Consider the following 16,173-nt stretch of genomic DNA (forward strand, 5'->3'; position numbering starts at 1 on the left):
TTTTACGAAGAGATGCTATCAGCGATTTCTAAAATATTTTGAGACCGCACTTGAGAATGAAATTTCCAAATTTGACTTATTTTAGCAATAATAAATTCCATTTATTGACTCGCCCAGTCTGGGTTTGGCTTGTGTTTTCAAGGCTCATCGAGAGTCTCATTTTGAGGAAGTTTCAGCAGATCCTTGAAGGCTGACATATAAATCTAAATTTGCTAGCTGGGAGAGTTGAGGAACAAATCCAAATCATGATTTGGAAGTGATATCGATAGGGTATAATTCCGTTCCATACCTTGCATTTTATAGGACATCCCATGATTGTATATTATCGCAGGTTTTGTAGCTTAAGCAACAAAACACATAGATCTTTGTGTAGCAGTTTTAGAGTCAAAGAATGTGTCTAGAAATTTCCATTATCATTGTAAAAGAGATGAGGTAGCATCTACTCTTTTATTTTCTTGGGTAATTGTAACCAGTGACCCATTTTTTTTTTTCATTGCCACACAATTTATAAAGGCCGTATTCAGACATCAGGGCCGTGTTTGTGGCCTACCCTAGAAAACTGCGGACGTGTTCTGATTTCAGACTTTTAACAAATGCTTTGAGGTTACGATTTTAATTCCTCTTTGCTGAATGACTCACCTCTTGAATGTGAACTAGATTTGATTCTACATTTGTCAAGGAAGTGTCCTTTAAAGAAAATTTCTCCCCAGCCACCCGCTTCAGTCTATTTATTTAAAGACATTCAGTACCGTAGATGGTAAACGTGAAAATAAATGCCTCGTCTTCTCGTCATGCTGTAGTTTCTTAGGCTGTTGAAGAAGCAGCTGAAAAGTTGCCAGAGGAAGATGTGAGTATATTTGGGTTTCTCCTTTCATGAAGTAGTGATGCTTCAGAAATGTGAAGCTATTTGGAGTCTTCAGGGATTAAAATTGACGTCACAGTTGTCTGTTAACACAAGTTTAACAAGTCGGACTTACATCTTTGACTACCCATGGTGGGCTTTCTCTCTGGCATTGGACTCTCAGGCCTTCTGGGCCATATATTCTAAGCATTGGGTGTGGGTGGATGGGCTGAGAATTTCGGTATTGGTCTCAGTTAATTCAGTGATGATGGATGCATATAATACCGCCCCCTTTAATGTTTATTTATTTATTTTGAGAGGGAGAGAGAGACAGAGAGCACAAGTGAGGGAGGGTCTGAGAGAGAGAGAGAGAGAGAGAGAATCCTAAGCAGTCTCGACACTGTCAGTACAGACCCCCACGCAGGGCTCGATCCCATGAACTGTTGAGATCATGACCCTAGCCAAAATTAAGAGTCAGACATATAACTGACTGAGCCACCCAGATGCCCCTAATACCAACCCCCCCGTTTTAAAAGAAAAATGTTTTTACATTTATTTATTTTTGAGAGACAGCGTGAACAGGAGAGGGGCAGAGAGAAAAAGAGACAAAATCGGAAGCAGGCTCCAAGGCTCTGAGCTAGTGGTCAGCACAGAGCCCTACGTGGGGCTTGAACTCACAAATCATGAGATCATGACCTGAGCCAAAGTTGGACCCTCAACTGACTGAGCCACCCAGGCACCCCAGTACCCCTTTGTTTTTCCTCTACTGGGTGGAGACAGTGCTCACGGCATGAGGAATAAATGAACAAACTGGTCAGAACAGCCTCATTGGACACAGCTCAGGTGTTCACCATGTGTTTTCTGATGAATGCCATTATCTGCCCCCCCTCCCCCAGCTCCCTTTTTGTACACATCAGTGTACTACTTTTAGGAACATGCCACTTAAAAAATAAAGGTGTGGTCCACAGGGAAAAAATTAGGCCTCTTCCCAGTCCCCCGGCCTTAGCATGGGCTCCTGAGACCCACTTCTGCACAGGACAGGGTCCCTCAGACCCAGGGCTTCTTGCCTCGTGCCCGTTTTGAGGCTTGCTCTCCTAGCTTATACTTGCTGTGTGGAAGCTCGTCCTCGAAGCCTGTCTTCCTGTTCTCCAAGCACTGGGTCCCAGGCTGAGCACAGAGCAGAGGCCAATGACTGCCTGCTAGGCGGAAGAGAGCGGGGAGTGGACCCCTATAGTGCAGTATCCTTTGCATCAGTCATAGCGGTCCAGGAATTGGTAGACAGCTCTCAGGAGAGCTTGGGCACTTCGGGAAATCAGGTGGCAAAGCTTTCATTTTCTTTTGAGTCTGTCCATTGTCACCTGTCTTCTCTCTGTCTCCACCTCAGTGTCACCCAAAGGTAGCTTCTGGAATTTTGCTCTGTAATATTATCTTGTATGATGATCAACCTTGATAACTTGTTCCCCCCCACTTTTTTTTTTTTTTTCTGCCAGGTGGTCCCAGATATCGCCTGTGGGAATGCCAGTTCTAACAGCTCTGCCGGTGGCCGCCTGGTAACCTTTGAAGTGCCACAGAACACCTCGGTCAAGTAAGAGAACTTGCAGTTACAAACCATTAAGATCCATACTGTGACCGCATGCTGGGTTGTGTCTATCCGTGTAACTGGTCAGTCCGGTGAGAATCATGAACGGACTTCCATGTGTAGATGTGGCCTAAATGGCTCAAAATCCAGAAGGAGCTATTTCAGAAAAGAATATTGCAGTGAGGATCCAGTTGGGTGGAGATGTGGAACGGGATGGGATGAGTAAGGTGTGAGATAAGAAACCTTCGCTTCCCAGATGACTTTTGCTTCCAGAATTCTTTGGCATCTTGTGATTTTTATGGGCTGTTGGTTAAATTCACGCGCCTAAGTTGCCCCAATTTAAAATCCAAATGTTATCATTTTATCTGAGAAGGGAATGTTTTGTTTTTATTTATTTTAACACATTAACTTATTTTTGAGAGAGAGAGAGGGAGAGGCAGAGAGGGGGGCAGGGACAGAGGATCCAAAGCAGGCTCTGTGCTGCTGAGAGCAGAGAGCTTGATGCGGGGCTCGAACCCACAAACTGTGAGATCATGACCTGAGCTGGACAAGGACTCTTACCCAATCCCGGGTAATAGCATCAGAGAATGAGCAGTGGGAGATGTCCCCTGCCCCCGTGTAACTGAATGGGAATTTGCTGTCCAGTCTTCAGGGACTTTAGAAGACTGAGGGACATGTGACCCTGATTAGTGCTCTGGATCAGCTCCCTGTTAAGGGGGTGGTAGGCACTTTAGGCCTCTTCTATTTATACAGAATTGTTTTTGCTCACCTTGCCTTTTTTTTTTTTTTAATGTTTGCTTATTTTTGAGAGAGAGAGAGAGTCAGAAAGTGTGAGCAGGGGAGGGGCAGAGAGAGAGGGAGACAGAGGGTCTGAAGCAGGCTCTGCACTGATAGCAGCAAGCCTGATGTGGGGCTCGAACTCGTGAACCGTGAGATCATGACCTGGGCTGAAGTCAGACTCTCAACCGACGGAGCCACCCAGGCACGTCTGCCCACCTTGCTTTCTAAACCGTGGGGTCCCTGAAATGTTTGGAAGGAGGGCTTTGTTACACACAGCCCCTGCGTCCCCTCGGGCCTGGAACTCGGTCCGGTGGGGGCAGAGTCAGGATGGGCAGTGAACCGGGCACAGGGAAGTCCCCACGGGGAGGAAGGTGTGGCGTCTGAGGCAGCTCCCAGTTCTGCCAGCAGGGGGACCCCAGGCCTAAGTGTTCCATTGCTCGCAGCCCCGAGGCTCTGCGGTCCAGAGCCGGCTCTGGGGAAATCAGGGTCAGTAGTTTCCTTTACGTGTATGAAACCATCTAGTGCTTTCTTGTCTGGGTCATATTATCTTTCTTCCATAAGCCTTTCCAAATAGTTCTGATCTCCTATCCCTTTAAATACTATTTTTTCTTTCCCAGTCAATAAGCTTGACATTCTCCAGGCCCCTCCTAGGCTGCAGGACTGGGCAAAAAAAAGCAGGCTGACTGAGGCTGAGCACGACGGGAGTGCGAGTAATCTCTGGGTGCCCTGAATTCACTTGGGAGGGTGGCTTCATTTATTCCTGAATTCAACCTTTTACCCAACCCCGATTGAACACCCTGCTGCAAGCCAGGAGCTCTGCACTCAGAGTGCTGATCTTCCCCGAAGGCGGAGACCTGGTTTTCCAGGAGCACCGACGGAGGAAGGGGCTGCTGCCGGCAGTGGGGGAGGTAGTCAGGGAGGGCCTCAGAGAGGAGGTGACCTGCGGGCTAAGCCTTGTGGGATGCCACTTAACCAGGCACTTGAGGAAGCAGAGATTGGGGGCTGGGAGGGAGGCTGAATGGGGAGGGACAGTGGCTCCCTGTCGCCGGATCATGGGGCTGCGGGGACGTGGAGCTGCAGGATTTGACGTTGGAAGGGGAACTGAGGCCGAGGCTGATTAGCTTCCCAGCGTCTCATTCTTTGGATTTTACCCTGAAAATAAGAAGAAGCCAGGAGAGGCCTGAAGCATGGGAGGTGACACACTTTTGCTTACGTTGGCAGCACAACTCAGGTGGCCATCTGGGGACGCAGGACACATTTCTAGTAAATTCAGGCCGGACTCGCATTGTGTGGATGTGGAAGGATTTGTGTCTGGAAAAACTCAGTGTGCCCTTTTATTCTTTTTTTTTTTTTTTCAGTGTTTATTGATTTTTGAGACAGGCAGAGAGAGAGAAAGAAAGAGAGAATACAAGCAGGGGAGGGGCAGACAGAGAGGGAGAGACAGAATCCAAAAAATGCTCCAGGCTCTGAGCTGTCACTACAGAGCCTGACATGGGGTTTGAACCCACAGACTGTGAGTTCATGACCTGAGCTGAAGTCAGACGCTCAACTGACCGAGCCACCCAGGCGCCCCAACCCTTTTATTCATGATTAACATGGTTACCTGAAGGGGAGTTACCTCTTAGTGTTTTCTGTGGTGCATTTTTAAACAAGCGGGAGACCTTTGTGGATATACATGTCATTTTATTTTTAGTTTTGACTTGGACGGACTGGTTCTAAGGTGAAGTTTTCTGAAACGGACTTTTGGTTTCCTTCACCCCTGTTTTTCAGAATTCGGCAAGATGCCACGGCCTCGCTGATTTTGCTGTGGAAGGTCACGGCCACCGGGTTTCAGCAGTGCTCACTCATAGACGGAAGGAGTGTGACTCTCCTTCAGGCCCCAGGGGGTCTGGTCCTCCCGGAAGAGATGCTCGCCCTAGGGCACAACCACTTCATCGGTGAGTGATGCAAGTCTACCGGTCCACACCACGTCTGGTTCAGCCCACCCTTGCTTTGGGGTTTAGGGACTGTGGGTTAGGGCATTTGGCTCAGAGAGTCTGAATTATAGCCATCAACAGACTTGCCTCCATGTTAGGCGAGGTTTTGCTTAAACATCAAAATTGGCTTCTAAGATAACCTCCCCTGTGTGGCCCAGCCTGGAAAGAGCGGAGACTCTAGAATCCTGAGACTGGTGTATCCCAGCCCCGGGCGAAGCATCGTGGACGTGTGAGCTTTGGCCCATTAATGTTCCGAACCTGCTTTCTTTTTGACGCTAGTCTGCTCGCTCTAGGAATTGTGGGCAACCTGAGGCACTGCACGTTGGCCTCTCAGAAAAACCCTGTTCTCTCTTGATGTAGACCTGACGTAGGGCCCCGGGCACAGCACCGCAGAAGCGATTTGCTTTATCTGAGCCTCCGACTCAACAAGTAACTTGAGGACTAACACTTGCCTCTGGGGCTCCTCTTCTTCACCCACCCTTCCCTCGTGGGTCGCTTCTGGCTCTTCACTCTCTCGAATATAGGAGAGCCGCGATTCATCCTTCCCTGAACTACCCACATGCCCGGTTAGCTGTTTTCAGATTCCTCTGCCCTAGAGGAGAAATGGCCCTTCTTAAAGTGCGACCCCTCCTGACTGCCTCCTGCTCTCCCAAGGGCGACCTCTGGGCAGTTTCCAGGGGACCCTTCCTGTCGGCTTTCTGACTGTACCCTGCGTCGTCTCTGTCTCTCACTCAGCACAGAGGGTCTCTGGGGTTGCAACATGTAACTCTGCAGACCAGCATTGTCAGCTGCTTTATTAGAGCCCGTTGCATCGCCTCAACTCAGAGACTCGAGCCCAAGTTCAGACTCCAGCCATCCGAGTCCTGGGCGCCCAGGCAGCCCCCTGCAGCCTGCTGTTAATCCCTTCCCCTGTCCGACCCTGTGTTCTAAGAGTCCTCACCTGGAGAGCGGGGTGTGACAGCACCCGTCTCTCAGGGCTGTCGTGAGGGTTCAGTGGGATAATGGATGTGAAAGGGTAAAGTACAAATGTTAGATGATTCTAGATACTTTCTCTAGAATGTTCCGAGAGACACTAAATATTTTGCTAAGTTAAATGGAAAAGCATACGGCAAGACATATTTTCCAAGGTATATTTTGGATACAGATATCATAATGAAGATGAACTGATGAAACGAAATACTCAGGTCCATATAACTTGTGTCACTTTTTCATTTGATCGACCCTCCTCTGCTAAGAAGGCCAGTTCCCAGTCTTTGGAAATCCAGCTGTGGAGTGGCTGAGGGACTTAACTGGGTGGAGAACTTGGTGTGGTGAACAAACATACTGGAAAAGGAGGGTAGGGCATCTTATTTCATACTGGTGTCTGTTCAGATAGCTATTGGATTACAACATGATGTAATATCGTCCACGTCAGATCGAAATTTGACTCCCCACAGCATACTTCCCTGTCTGTGGTAACAAATTCATCTACAAGGATATAGTTTGTATATTTTGGTAAATAGTTTCAATTTTATTTGGTATTGATTTTGTAAGTTTTCCTTTTTAGTGGATTAAGCTGTCCTATGAGACGGGGCTAACATTTCACAAAAACGTATGTGCTATCATCACTCTTTAATTTTTTTTTAATGTTTATTTATTTTTTGAGAGAGAGAGAGAGCAGGGGAGGGGCAGAGAGAGAGGGAGGCACAGAATCTGAAGCAGGCTCCAGGCTCTGAGCTGTCAGCACAGAGCCGGACATGGGGCTCAAGCCCATAAACTGTGAGATCATGACCTGATCTAAAGCCGGAGGTTTAACCGATTGAGCCACCCAGGTGCTCCCCCCCACCCCGTCTTTAAAATGTTGTTAGCATTGCCAGAAGCTATTCATTGGAAATGTTAGCCTACCTGCCTACCTTTGATATTACGTTTAGTTGTAACATCCCTATAACTTGAGACTGATGTTGTAGGCAAGGATGGAGTTTAATAAAGAAGGACTTTCTAGCATTAGTATAATTAAGAAAAATTGTTTTAATGTTTTATCTATTTCTGAGAGAGATAACAGCATGAGCAGGGGAGGGTCAAAGAGAGAAGGAGACACAGAATCTGAAACAGGCTCCTGGTTCTCAGCTGGCTGTCAGCACAGAGCCCTGACAATGAGATCATGACCTGAGCCGAAGTCGGACGCTCAACTGACTGAGCCACCCAGGCACCCCTAGCATTAGTATAATCTTATACTCTTGAGATACAAGGAATCTTCTGAACTCCAACAGAAATTGTACTCATTTTTCTGACAAACAATTGCATCGAAATGTATTGCTCCTTAGAGGCGTAATTTTTGACATTTAATTTGGTATATTAATCACTAAACTAAGGAATTTTTTTCTCAGAAATTATCCTGGAGGTTATGACGAGGTGACAGTGATTTTGAGTCGCATGCTTTATTCCTCTAAGCTGCTGTTTTCCACTTGGAAAATTTGTGATCTGATGTCTTTAAGTTTCATAACTCGAACACATTCTAAGTATTGGAGCTCACAATCTTCTAGTGTTAGTTATTCTTTCTCAAGATGGGGGCAGTCTTGTCACAAGTTCTTTCTGAGGAGGATGGTTACCTACCTCCCAATGAACGACAGGCGGCCACACACTACCAGCTACTTCCTTTACGAGATCTTTTTATCTTAAAGGAGCAAGATTTACCTTCTGTAATCATCCTGGGAGACTTATGCTTACCACATTGACGTGTGTTTAATGCTCCTTTTGTTTAATTTTTTTTAAAGAAGCTTCTTTTTTTTTTTAAATATTTTTATTTATTTCTAGGAGAGAGAGAGAGAGAGAGACAGCGTGAGCAGGGGAGGGTCAGAGAGAGAGGGAGTCACAGACTGAAACAGGCTCCAGGCTCCGAGCTGGCAGTCAGCACAGAGCCCGACGCGGGGCTCGAGCCCACGAACCGCGAGATCATGACCTAAGCGAAAGTCGGACGCTTAACTGACTAAGCCACCCAGGCGCCTCTAAAGAAGCTTCTTAAAATGCTTTATTTTTACAATACTGGTCTCTCTAGACATGAATACATTTTAGCTAAGAACCAAAAGACCATTCTAAAGAGTACAAAGCCTTCATCTGACAGATAAACAAATGGATGCCAGTGCAGGTGGGAGAAAACTTCCGCCCCAAAGGGACAGTAAAGCTCCAGAGTTGTGGTGCTGTGTTTTAGTCACCAGTGCTCCTTTCTAGAAAGAGGGGCACTTGCAGGAAGTGACTGTGCCCTCTCTGCCCTTCATTTTCAATGGGTCCACATACGGAACTGTTGACCAAAGTCTTTTAATATTTCTTTTAATTAATTAATTTATTTTTGAGAGAGAAAGAGAGAACATGAGCAGGGGAGGGGCAGAGAGAGAGGGAGAGCAAGAATCCCAAGCAGGCTCCATGCTGGCAGCGCAGAGCCCGCAGTGGAGCTTCATCTCACGAATCATGAGGTCATGACCTGAGCCCAAACCAAGAGTCGGATGCTTAACCAGCTGGGCCACCCAGGCCCCTGTGCAGCAGAGCAGAACAGTCCCTGTGTGTCTCTGGGAGACCAACTTGGTCACTGTCAAGGGCTCTACACAAATATTCTTTGTAAAAGTTTATTGCCGAGAGCCTGTTACTGTTCTACGTGTTCCCGATTCTGATGTACTTACATCATACCTGTGTCAGTGACCCTCCATTGCATTTAAAAAAAATTTTTTTTTAATGTTTTATTTATTTCCAGGAGAGAGAGAGAGAGAGGGAGGGAGGGAGAGAGACAGCGTGAACAGGGGAGGGTCAGAGAGAGAGGGAGTCACTGACTGAAACAGGCTCCAGGCTCTGAGCTGGCAGTCAGCACAGAGCCCGACGCGGGGCTCGAACCCACGAACCGCGAGATCATGACCTAAGCGAAAGTCGGACGCTTAACCGACTAAGCCACCCCGGCGCCCCTCTCCATTGCATTTTTAAAAAGTTTCCTCTCATTAATGTTGCCTTATGAATATTTATACCCTTTCATAGAAAGAAAGAGATGATCAAACATTTCACAGAACATACCTCTTCCTTCCGTGCCTCCGTGCGTCAACCTTTCCCTCCATGTCACCCAGTTTCAGCGTTTCTGCCTCGCCCTAATCAGCTCTGCTTTTCCTAAATGGGCTTCTTTAAACTATGTTATTTGCTTTAGGCGCTGTTTTGGGGTCAGTCACTAACTCAGCCTTTGTGTAGCGTTGTGGGCTCCGTGGCAAGGCGCCCGGGTGCTTGTGAGCAAACTGAGTGATTCATCTGCTCAGTGGTTCATGATCGGAAGGTTCCAGATAGAAAGGATTCATGGTGCCAGTTGTACTTCCATGATAAGTAGTTGCCAGTCTTCTGTAAGGTACTGTTTTTGTTCTTTTCACTTGGGGTTGCTTGGACACATTGCTGGATAGACCCTCTCAGGGATGAGGGCCCAGCCGGCCATCCGGTGCGTGGCCTTTGCGTGAGAAAGCTGTTAGAGGCTGTTGCCGTTTCCTCAGGGTGGAAGCTCCATTGGACTCCTTTTCTAGATTTTTCTATGTGTGGCCACCTGCCCTTAGGCTTATCTTCCAGCACTCCTCTGTGGTGGACTCAGTCCGTCCATTGCCTGTCTCACCCCCACCTGGACCTCCCCCCACTTCATCTTGTCCATGCCTCAGACCCCCCAGATCTGAGACCTCATCTAAATTCTCTTTATTTGGAGTGGTAAAAGAGAAAAATGGCCAACCCCAAATTCTACTCTACCTGGATTCTGAAATCCTCTGAAAGTCTATTTATAAACTCTTATAAACACACAGACAACCGTGGAATATTCTCACAGTTAGTTCTTATTTGGATCAGAAAGCCCAGGTGGTGAGGCATGTCTGCTTTACCCGTGTTTCCGTTTACCTGCCTGTTCAGAGAAACCCCACTTTTTCCTTCACACTTTTCTCTTTTATAATCCAGATCTGTTGTTACCTCAATCTGGCATTTTTCTTTCTTTCCCCTTCTTTGAAATTATTTTAACTGAAAATAATTCCCTTCTCATTCTTTCTTCTTCTTTTTATAAAATGTCTTTATATTTGGGAGAGAGAGACAGACGGACAGAGAGAGAGAGAGAGAGAGAGAGAGAGAGAGAATGAGTGGGAAAGGGATAGAGAGAGGGAGAGACACAGAATCCAAAGTAGGCTCCAGGCTCTGAGCTGCCAGCACAGAGCCCGATGCGGGGTTCAAACTCACAAACCATGAGATCATGACCTGAGCCGAGGTTGGATGCCAGCCGACTGAACCACCCAGGTGCCCCCTCCATTCTTTCCTGATGGCAGTCTAGCTACTCTCTAGAGTCTTCTTTTGCCTCTCTGTCTTCCTCCATTCTCTTCCTCTGCCTGTAACCCACCATTTTTCTCTACCACCTTTTACCATATTTGTATCATTCTTAACAACGAGCAGTACATTTTTAACATCTAATTTGTTTCATAAAAATAAGTGCATTTTAATCCACACCAGTGGTATTTCGTCTGTGACCTACTAAAAAGCTGCCCTTAGGACCTGAGATCCGCTTTACCTCCATGAAGACATGAGCAGTGCAAGCGGTAGCCCATAGCGATGTCCTTGTAAGACTTGGGCTCGCTTCTTCAGAATCACAGCTACGAAAGAGCCCTAGAAGTAACGACTTCCAGGTCTTTGTGGCTGATGTCTTAACTGGATGAGAAGTTTTCCCATTCCGCCAGCTCCCCACTCCTCCTGGGAGCGGGAGCGCACTTTACGTTTCCTTGATGCTAAATTTCCAGCTTAAAAAGATTCTTGTCTTGCAAAATGATTTCTAGAGCAACACGTTCTCTGCATTTTCTTCCCTTGACAAATAAGGACTAACGCGGTACTTCAGCGGGTACAGTAAAGGCCGAGACTTCTCCTTTGGTGAGCCTCCGCTGGTGCGGTGGTGCTTCGCAGCCTCAGGGTTTAGATCTTCATGGACTTAACTGATGATTGATCCTCACTGGCCTCATGATGTTTCCTTAGAGATACACTCTTTTGTGGCATAACGGTTTATACGGACTTAAGAAAATGGATTTGAAAATGTTTTAAATTTTTATTTTCTTTTAGAGAGAGAGAGAGGGACAGAGAGGGAGGGAGAGAATCCCAAGCAGGCTCCACACCCAGCGCAGAGCCCAACATGGGGCTCTGTCTCATGACTAGAAGATCATGACCTGAGCCAAAATCAGGAGTCGGATGCTCAACCTACTGAGCCACTCAGGCGCCCTGACTTTTTTTCCTTAAATAACAGAATTTGCAATATACAAGCAACTGAGGCTTTGTTCTTAGGCAGACGTTCCGAATCGGGGCTCAGTTGGACCAGGGTTTTGTGGTAGCCGTGGGAGTCAAAGGTCACTTTTGAGAATCCCATGAATCTCCTGAAAATGCACTGCAGCTTTTAATGTGTGTGTGCGCATCCTTCTGAAGACAGGGCGAAAAGTTCATTGAGAGATATCTGAGGGCAGAAATTTTAGAGGCGCTTCACTTTAAGCTGTGGGTGTGATCCCCTGAGGATACGTATGCTTTTCACCATCCTCTGTTCATTTAGTGATGTTTCTTTCGACAGACTTACCTGCTGCCTACATCTTCCTATCAAGGAACTTAACGTTTATTTAAGGCAGCAGGACTGTGGGAAGTACTCGGTCCTGTGTTAGTTTAGAAAATACACTGTGTATGCCTCTCATTTCCCAAGCACTGTGTCAGCCTGGAAATGCAGATATGACTCAGGTGTGGTCTCGGAGTGACCAGGACAACAAAAGCAGAGACTAGTGCTGTGGACAAGGGATGTGAAAAGTGGCTCAGGAGTCCGAGGAAGGCGCAGCCGTCTGCCAGGGGAGGTAGCGCGGGCAAAGTGCTCTCCGTGGATGTACGAAGTGCAAATATATGGCATTTTGGTGGCATGAGAGTCTGTGTCATTCAGATAATTTAACAATAGTGCTAGAAATTGATTAATGGCCATCACAACTGGGAATAAAATTTAATTTCAGCAGGCGTGTGATGGCAGATCCCATCCATTCCTCCAACGGCCTCTCACCTTGGATATGAACAAATTTATGTAAAGTTAAGGGCTCCAGGTGCGAAATAAAAAAATATCTTATTTCCTGGGCTCTCTGTTTATCTTCAACAGGAAAGGAGGGACTTTCTAGTCATTCATATGGATTTCCAGGTAGTCCTTTGGACTCCTTCATGAAAGCTCTATTTTCTTATTCCTGACTCTTTTCTAATTCCTCTCTCTCTCTCCTCCGAGTAAACTATTCCTGTGCATGTTGACCTTTAAAATATGTTTCAAAAGCAATTCAGCTGGGATTGGAATGCTTTATCCAGGATTAAGAGCACAGTTTGGGGGAATGTGCTCCGAAAAGACAGGGGACAGACACCAGAGGCCACACCAGTTGGAGTAAAGGGTGGTGGGCAGTATTCGCAAGGGAAGAGTTCCCCATGAAAAGTAGGCACAGGAGACCTCTTAGCCTCGTAGCTTGGCCAGAGAGCTTCCCGAAGCCATGCGTGGTGGCCAATATTCATTTCTTTTGCGTGTGCCTATTTTAGCGATTACAACAGTAGGTCTCTAGATAGAGATCTTTATTTAGCCATTTCTTGATAAAGATAAATAGGTAGGGACCCCCCCCCCCCCCACCACACACACACCTGCTGAGTTTCTCCATCTTGTTACCGGCTGGCTCCCTGCTCTGTGTGACCACCCCCACCCCGGCCATCAGGACCATGTGAGGCAGCCAGCCACTGGCTCCCTGTGGAAGACTCAGCGTGGCAGGGAAGGGGTGGGAAGAGGAAAAGGGCGGGTATAGACCAGGACTTATCAGAAGGAAGGAGCCCCATGTGGAGTAAAAGATGCTTAGCATACATTTTCCTCCTACTTGTTGGAAAAGCTCACTGGGAAATGCAGAACCAAACTGGTATTTCTTGCAACTGCGAAGATTTTATGGCCTGCTTATCTCTTCTCTGCACGCTTTTTAAATTATATTTTTCCTGGCTCTGATGTCCATTTTAAGTTGCATTTCACTATTTAATGGCATATATTTTCTGTGAGCTCCTCAGGTCTTATGGAATAAGTTAGGATATTTCTTTATACTGGTTGGGGGACTTAAAATTTTAATCTATCCCTTAACTGTGCCTGGATCATACCTTCATGATTATGAAGTGTTTTAGGACCATTAGAATATTTGCATCCTGGCTCTGACCCAACGAAGGAGGGTTGGTTTTTCAGAAATGCTATAACCATCGTTCCCCTCTGCAGGTTGCTATCGGATTAGTTTCTAAAGTTACCCCCACGTTCTGGCAGTCAGACCAGACCTTGCTTAGTTGCACCAAACCTTCGGGCTTCCTCTCTTTAGACTTTCTGCAGGTCATTCTCAAACACGAAGTATTTTATTAGCTCCTATTGGTAGAGGTGGATCGAGTATACAGCTTGTCATCCAAATCTGGGTTTCTGAGATCTCGGACCCCTTGGCTGTACCATGAGCTGGAATCTTCTGGTCTAAGCCCCCAGGTCCTGAGCCTCCTCTAGCCTTCTGAGTGAAATCTGATTTCTTGTAAGCATAAGGTCCCACTGCCCCGAGTCCCCTCTTCATGACTGCCACCCTGTCTGACTGCTGTCCCGTGGTAGGTCTCGTCTCTGTGGTAGGGACTCTATCTTCATGTAATTCCCAGAAGTTCTGCCCACCTATTGGGTACTGAAGCTGGGCTGTGTTTTCCCTGTGGGTTGAGTTGCTGGTTAGCCTTCGTAGATGTTCACCTCACCCAACCCTGCACGTTCCCATTTGTTCTTATATCTGGCATCACTTTTCCCCCAGCTATGTCTCCTTCTGCTTCTTTTAGCTCATGAAAGTTTTGCTTTACCAGCCAAGTCTCACTTTGTCCTCTGACAATCATATTATCAGCCAGCGTCACATAACATAGCATCTGGATGCACTCTATCCTCTTATCTATGTATGTTGATTTTATATCTTTTAATTAGCCTGTAAATCTCTAGGGAGAAGGGACCGTATCATGGCTCCTTGTATAATGATGGCCAAATGGCAGCCACCTGACTGATTAAATTTTGCTCACATGTAACAGTTGTTCTGCTCAGTAAATGCCAGGGGAAGAAAATTTCTAGTTGCAAACGTCAATCTTAAGAACTCTTTGTAGGGTTTTGGCAGCCCTACGTCCGTGACATTTAGACTTTCCTCCCATTATTACATTAAAACTATTTTAGAGGATCAAATTCAAGAAAGAAAGAAAAGGAAGAAAGGAAAGAAGGAAAGAAGGAAGAAAGAAAGAAAAAGAAAGAAAGAAAGAAAGAAAGAAAGAAAGAGAAAGAAAGAAAGAAAGAAAGAAAGAAAGAAAGAAAGAAAGAAAGAAAGAAAGAAAGAAAGAAAGAAAGGGAGAGAGGGAGGGAGGGAGGGAAGAAGGAAAGTTCTTCATTTCTATCATTCTTTCTTCTTTCTGTCATTCTTTTGGGAATGCTACATTTTACATTTTGTCCTTAAAGGTGTCTTGCTCTGGGGGCCTGGGGTAAAGTAGTCAAAGAAAATTGGGAAAAGGATGCCAGTTATAAAATCATTAGCATCTTCTTTTGCTAAAACCTTAAGATTTAACAAGGAAAATGCAAATATCTCACCTTTTCATGGTCACCGTAAAACCACAGCTGGATGTGGTCTATTGAACTCCCTGCAGGAGAGAGAAAAGACACTTGGAAGTGTTCAAATAAAAATCAATAGTTGGAACAAAAGTAGGGGACTGGTAAGGCTGCCCTGAACAGCAGAGTTTGGATAAAATTCTTCTAGCTCCCATTTGCCTGATTGGAAGATTTCTGTTAAATTAAATTTTACTTAAATCAAAACATTTCTAGGTTATTAGCAATCACGATTATTGTTTTTCAGTATTTTTATTATTGGTATTGAATACTAGAATTTGTTTTTATTAGGTGTCCTTGCACTTCAATGCCTTGCTCGTATTTTCCTAAATACTGGCATGATCAGCATCACGGATCCATTGGTACCTATCAATTGTGGTGATAAACTAAGCATTGTTAACAAAGCCACATTCCATATGGCCATGCGTCGTCCCTAGAGTTGACAGTCTGAGGTTCCCGGAGCCCCACTGAGTGTTGGTTGCACCAGCTGCGGTGGCCTGAGATGTTTCTCTTACCCTCCAGGACAGTCTGGAATCAGGCTTTGAGGATAGCAGATTGCTGGTCGACCCACAGACCTGGCTGGTCCACATCAGATTCCTTGACAAGCTCCTCAGGTCGTTCTTTCACACCCCGTAGTTTGTGCAAATCCTGGGAACTCACCAGGAAGTAAAGGACAACCACGTGACAGAGTAGAATGAGCCCAGGTCTGTGCCTCCTAGCACGACTGTCTGTTACAGAGCTGCTTCTTAGATTTCAAGCATCAATTTCTGAATTTAAGAGAACAAAGAGACTTCTGGTAATTCTCCTATTATGTGGGCCTGATGCATCAGGTGGATGGTTTGTTTGGTTTTGAGATGCAAACTCAAGGTGATGTCTTCATAACCCTAAATTCTCCCTTTCTCCTTCTTCCTTCAGCCTTTTATTAAAAAAAAAAAAAGTAGCACATTTTTCTAATAGATTACTTTGGAGAAATTAAGTGGTAAGGAAAATTATCTTTATATTGTAAAGACTTTCTTGTTAACTCTGAAAAGAAATACATTACTTCTGGGGCGCCTGGGTGGCTTAGTCGGTTAAGCGTCCGACTTTCGCTTAGGTCATGATCTCGCAGTTCGTGGGTTCAAGCCCCGCGTCGGGCTCTGTGCTGACTGCCAGCTCAGAGCCTGGAGCCTATTTCAGAGTCTGTATCTCCCTCTCTCTCTGGCCCTCCCCTGCTCACGCTGTCTCTCTCTCTCTCCTAGAAATAAATAAAAATATTAAAAAAAAAAAGAAATACATTACTACTTAACTGATAATAGTTTTAACCCAAATCTTATCCACAGAATTTGATCGAACTGTTTTTTTTTTTTCTTTTAACTTAGAG

The 16,173-nt window shown here is 45.9% G+C and overlaps 1 protein-coding gene across 1 annotated transcript in view; it reads left to right on the forward strand.

Annotated features, from left to right (window-relative positions):
- The window catches only part of DNER (delta/notch like EGF repeat containing), a 330,055-nt gene that overhangs the window by 144,320 nt on the left and 169,562 nt on the right, over nucleotides 1-16,173 (forward strand). Inside the window, exons 3-4 of the mRNA XM_039234597.1 lie at nucleotides 2,332-2,426; nucleotides 4,971-5,137. Of these exons, the coding sequence (XP_039090528.1) occupies nucleotides 2,332-2,426; nucleotides 4,971-5,137 (262 nt within the window). The remainder of the gene's footprint in view (nucleotides 1-2,331; nucleotides 2,427-4,970; nucleotides 5,138-16,173) is intronic.

The sequence above is a fragment of the Hyaena hyaena genome, unplaced genomic scaffold (assembly GCF_003009895.1).
Source record: "Hyaena hyaena isolate Hyena2069 unplaced genomic scaffold, ASM300989v1 scaffold_86, whole genome shotgun sequence".
Classification (NCBI taxonomy): domain Eukaryota; kingdom Metazoa; phylum Chordata; class Mammalia; order Carnivora; family Hyaenidae; genus Hyaena; species Hyaena hyaena.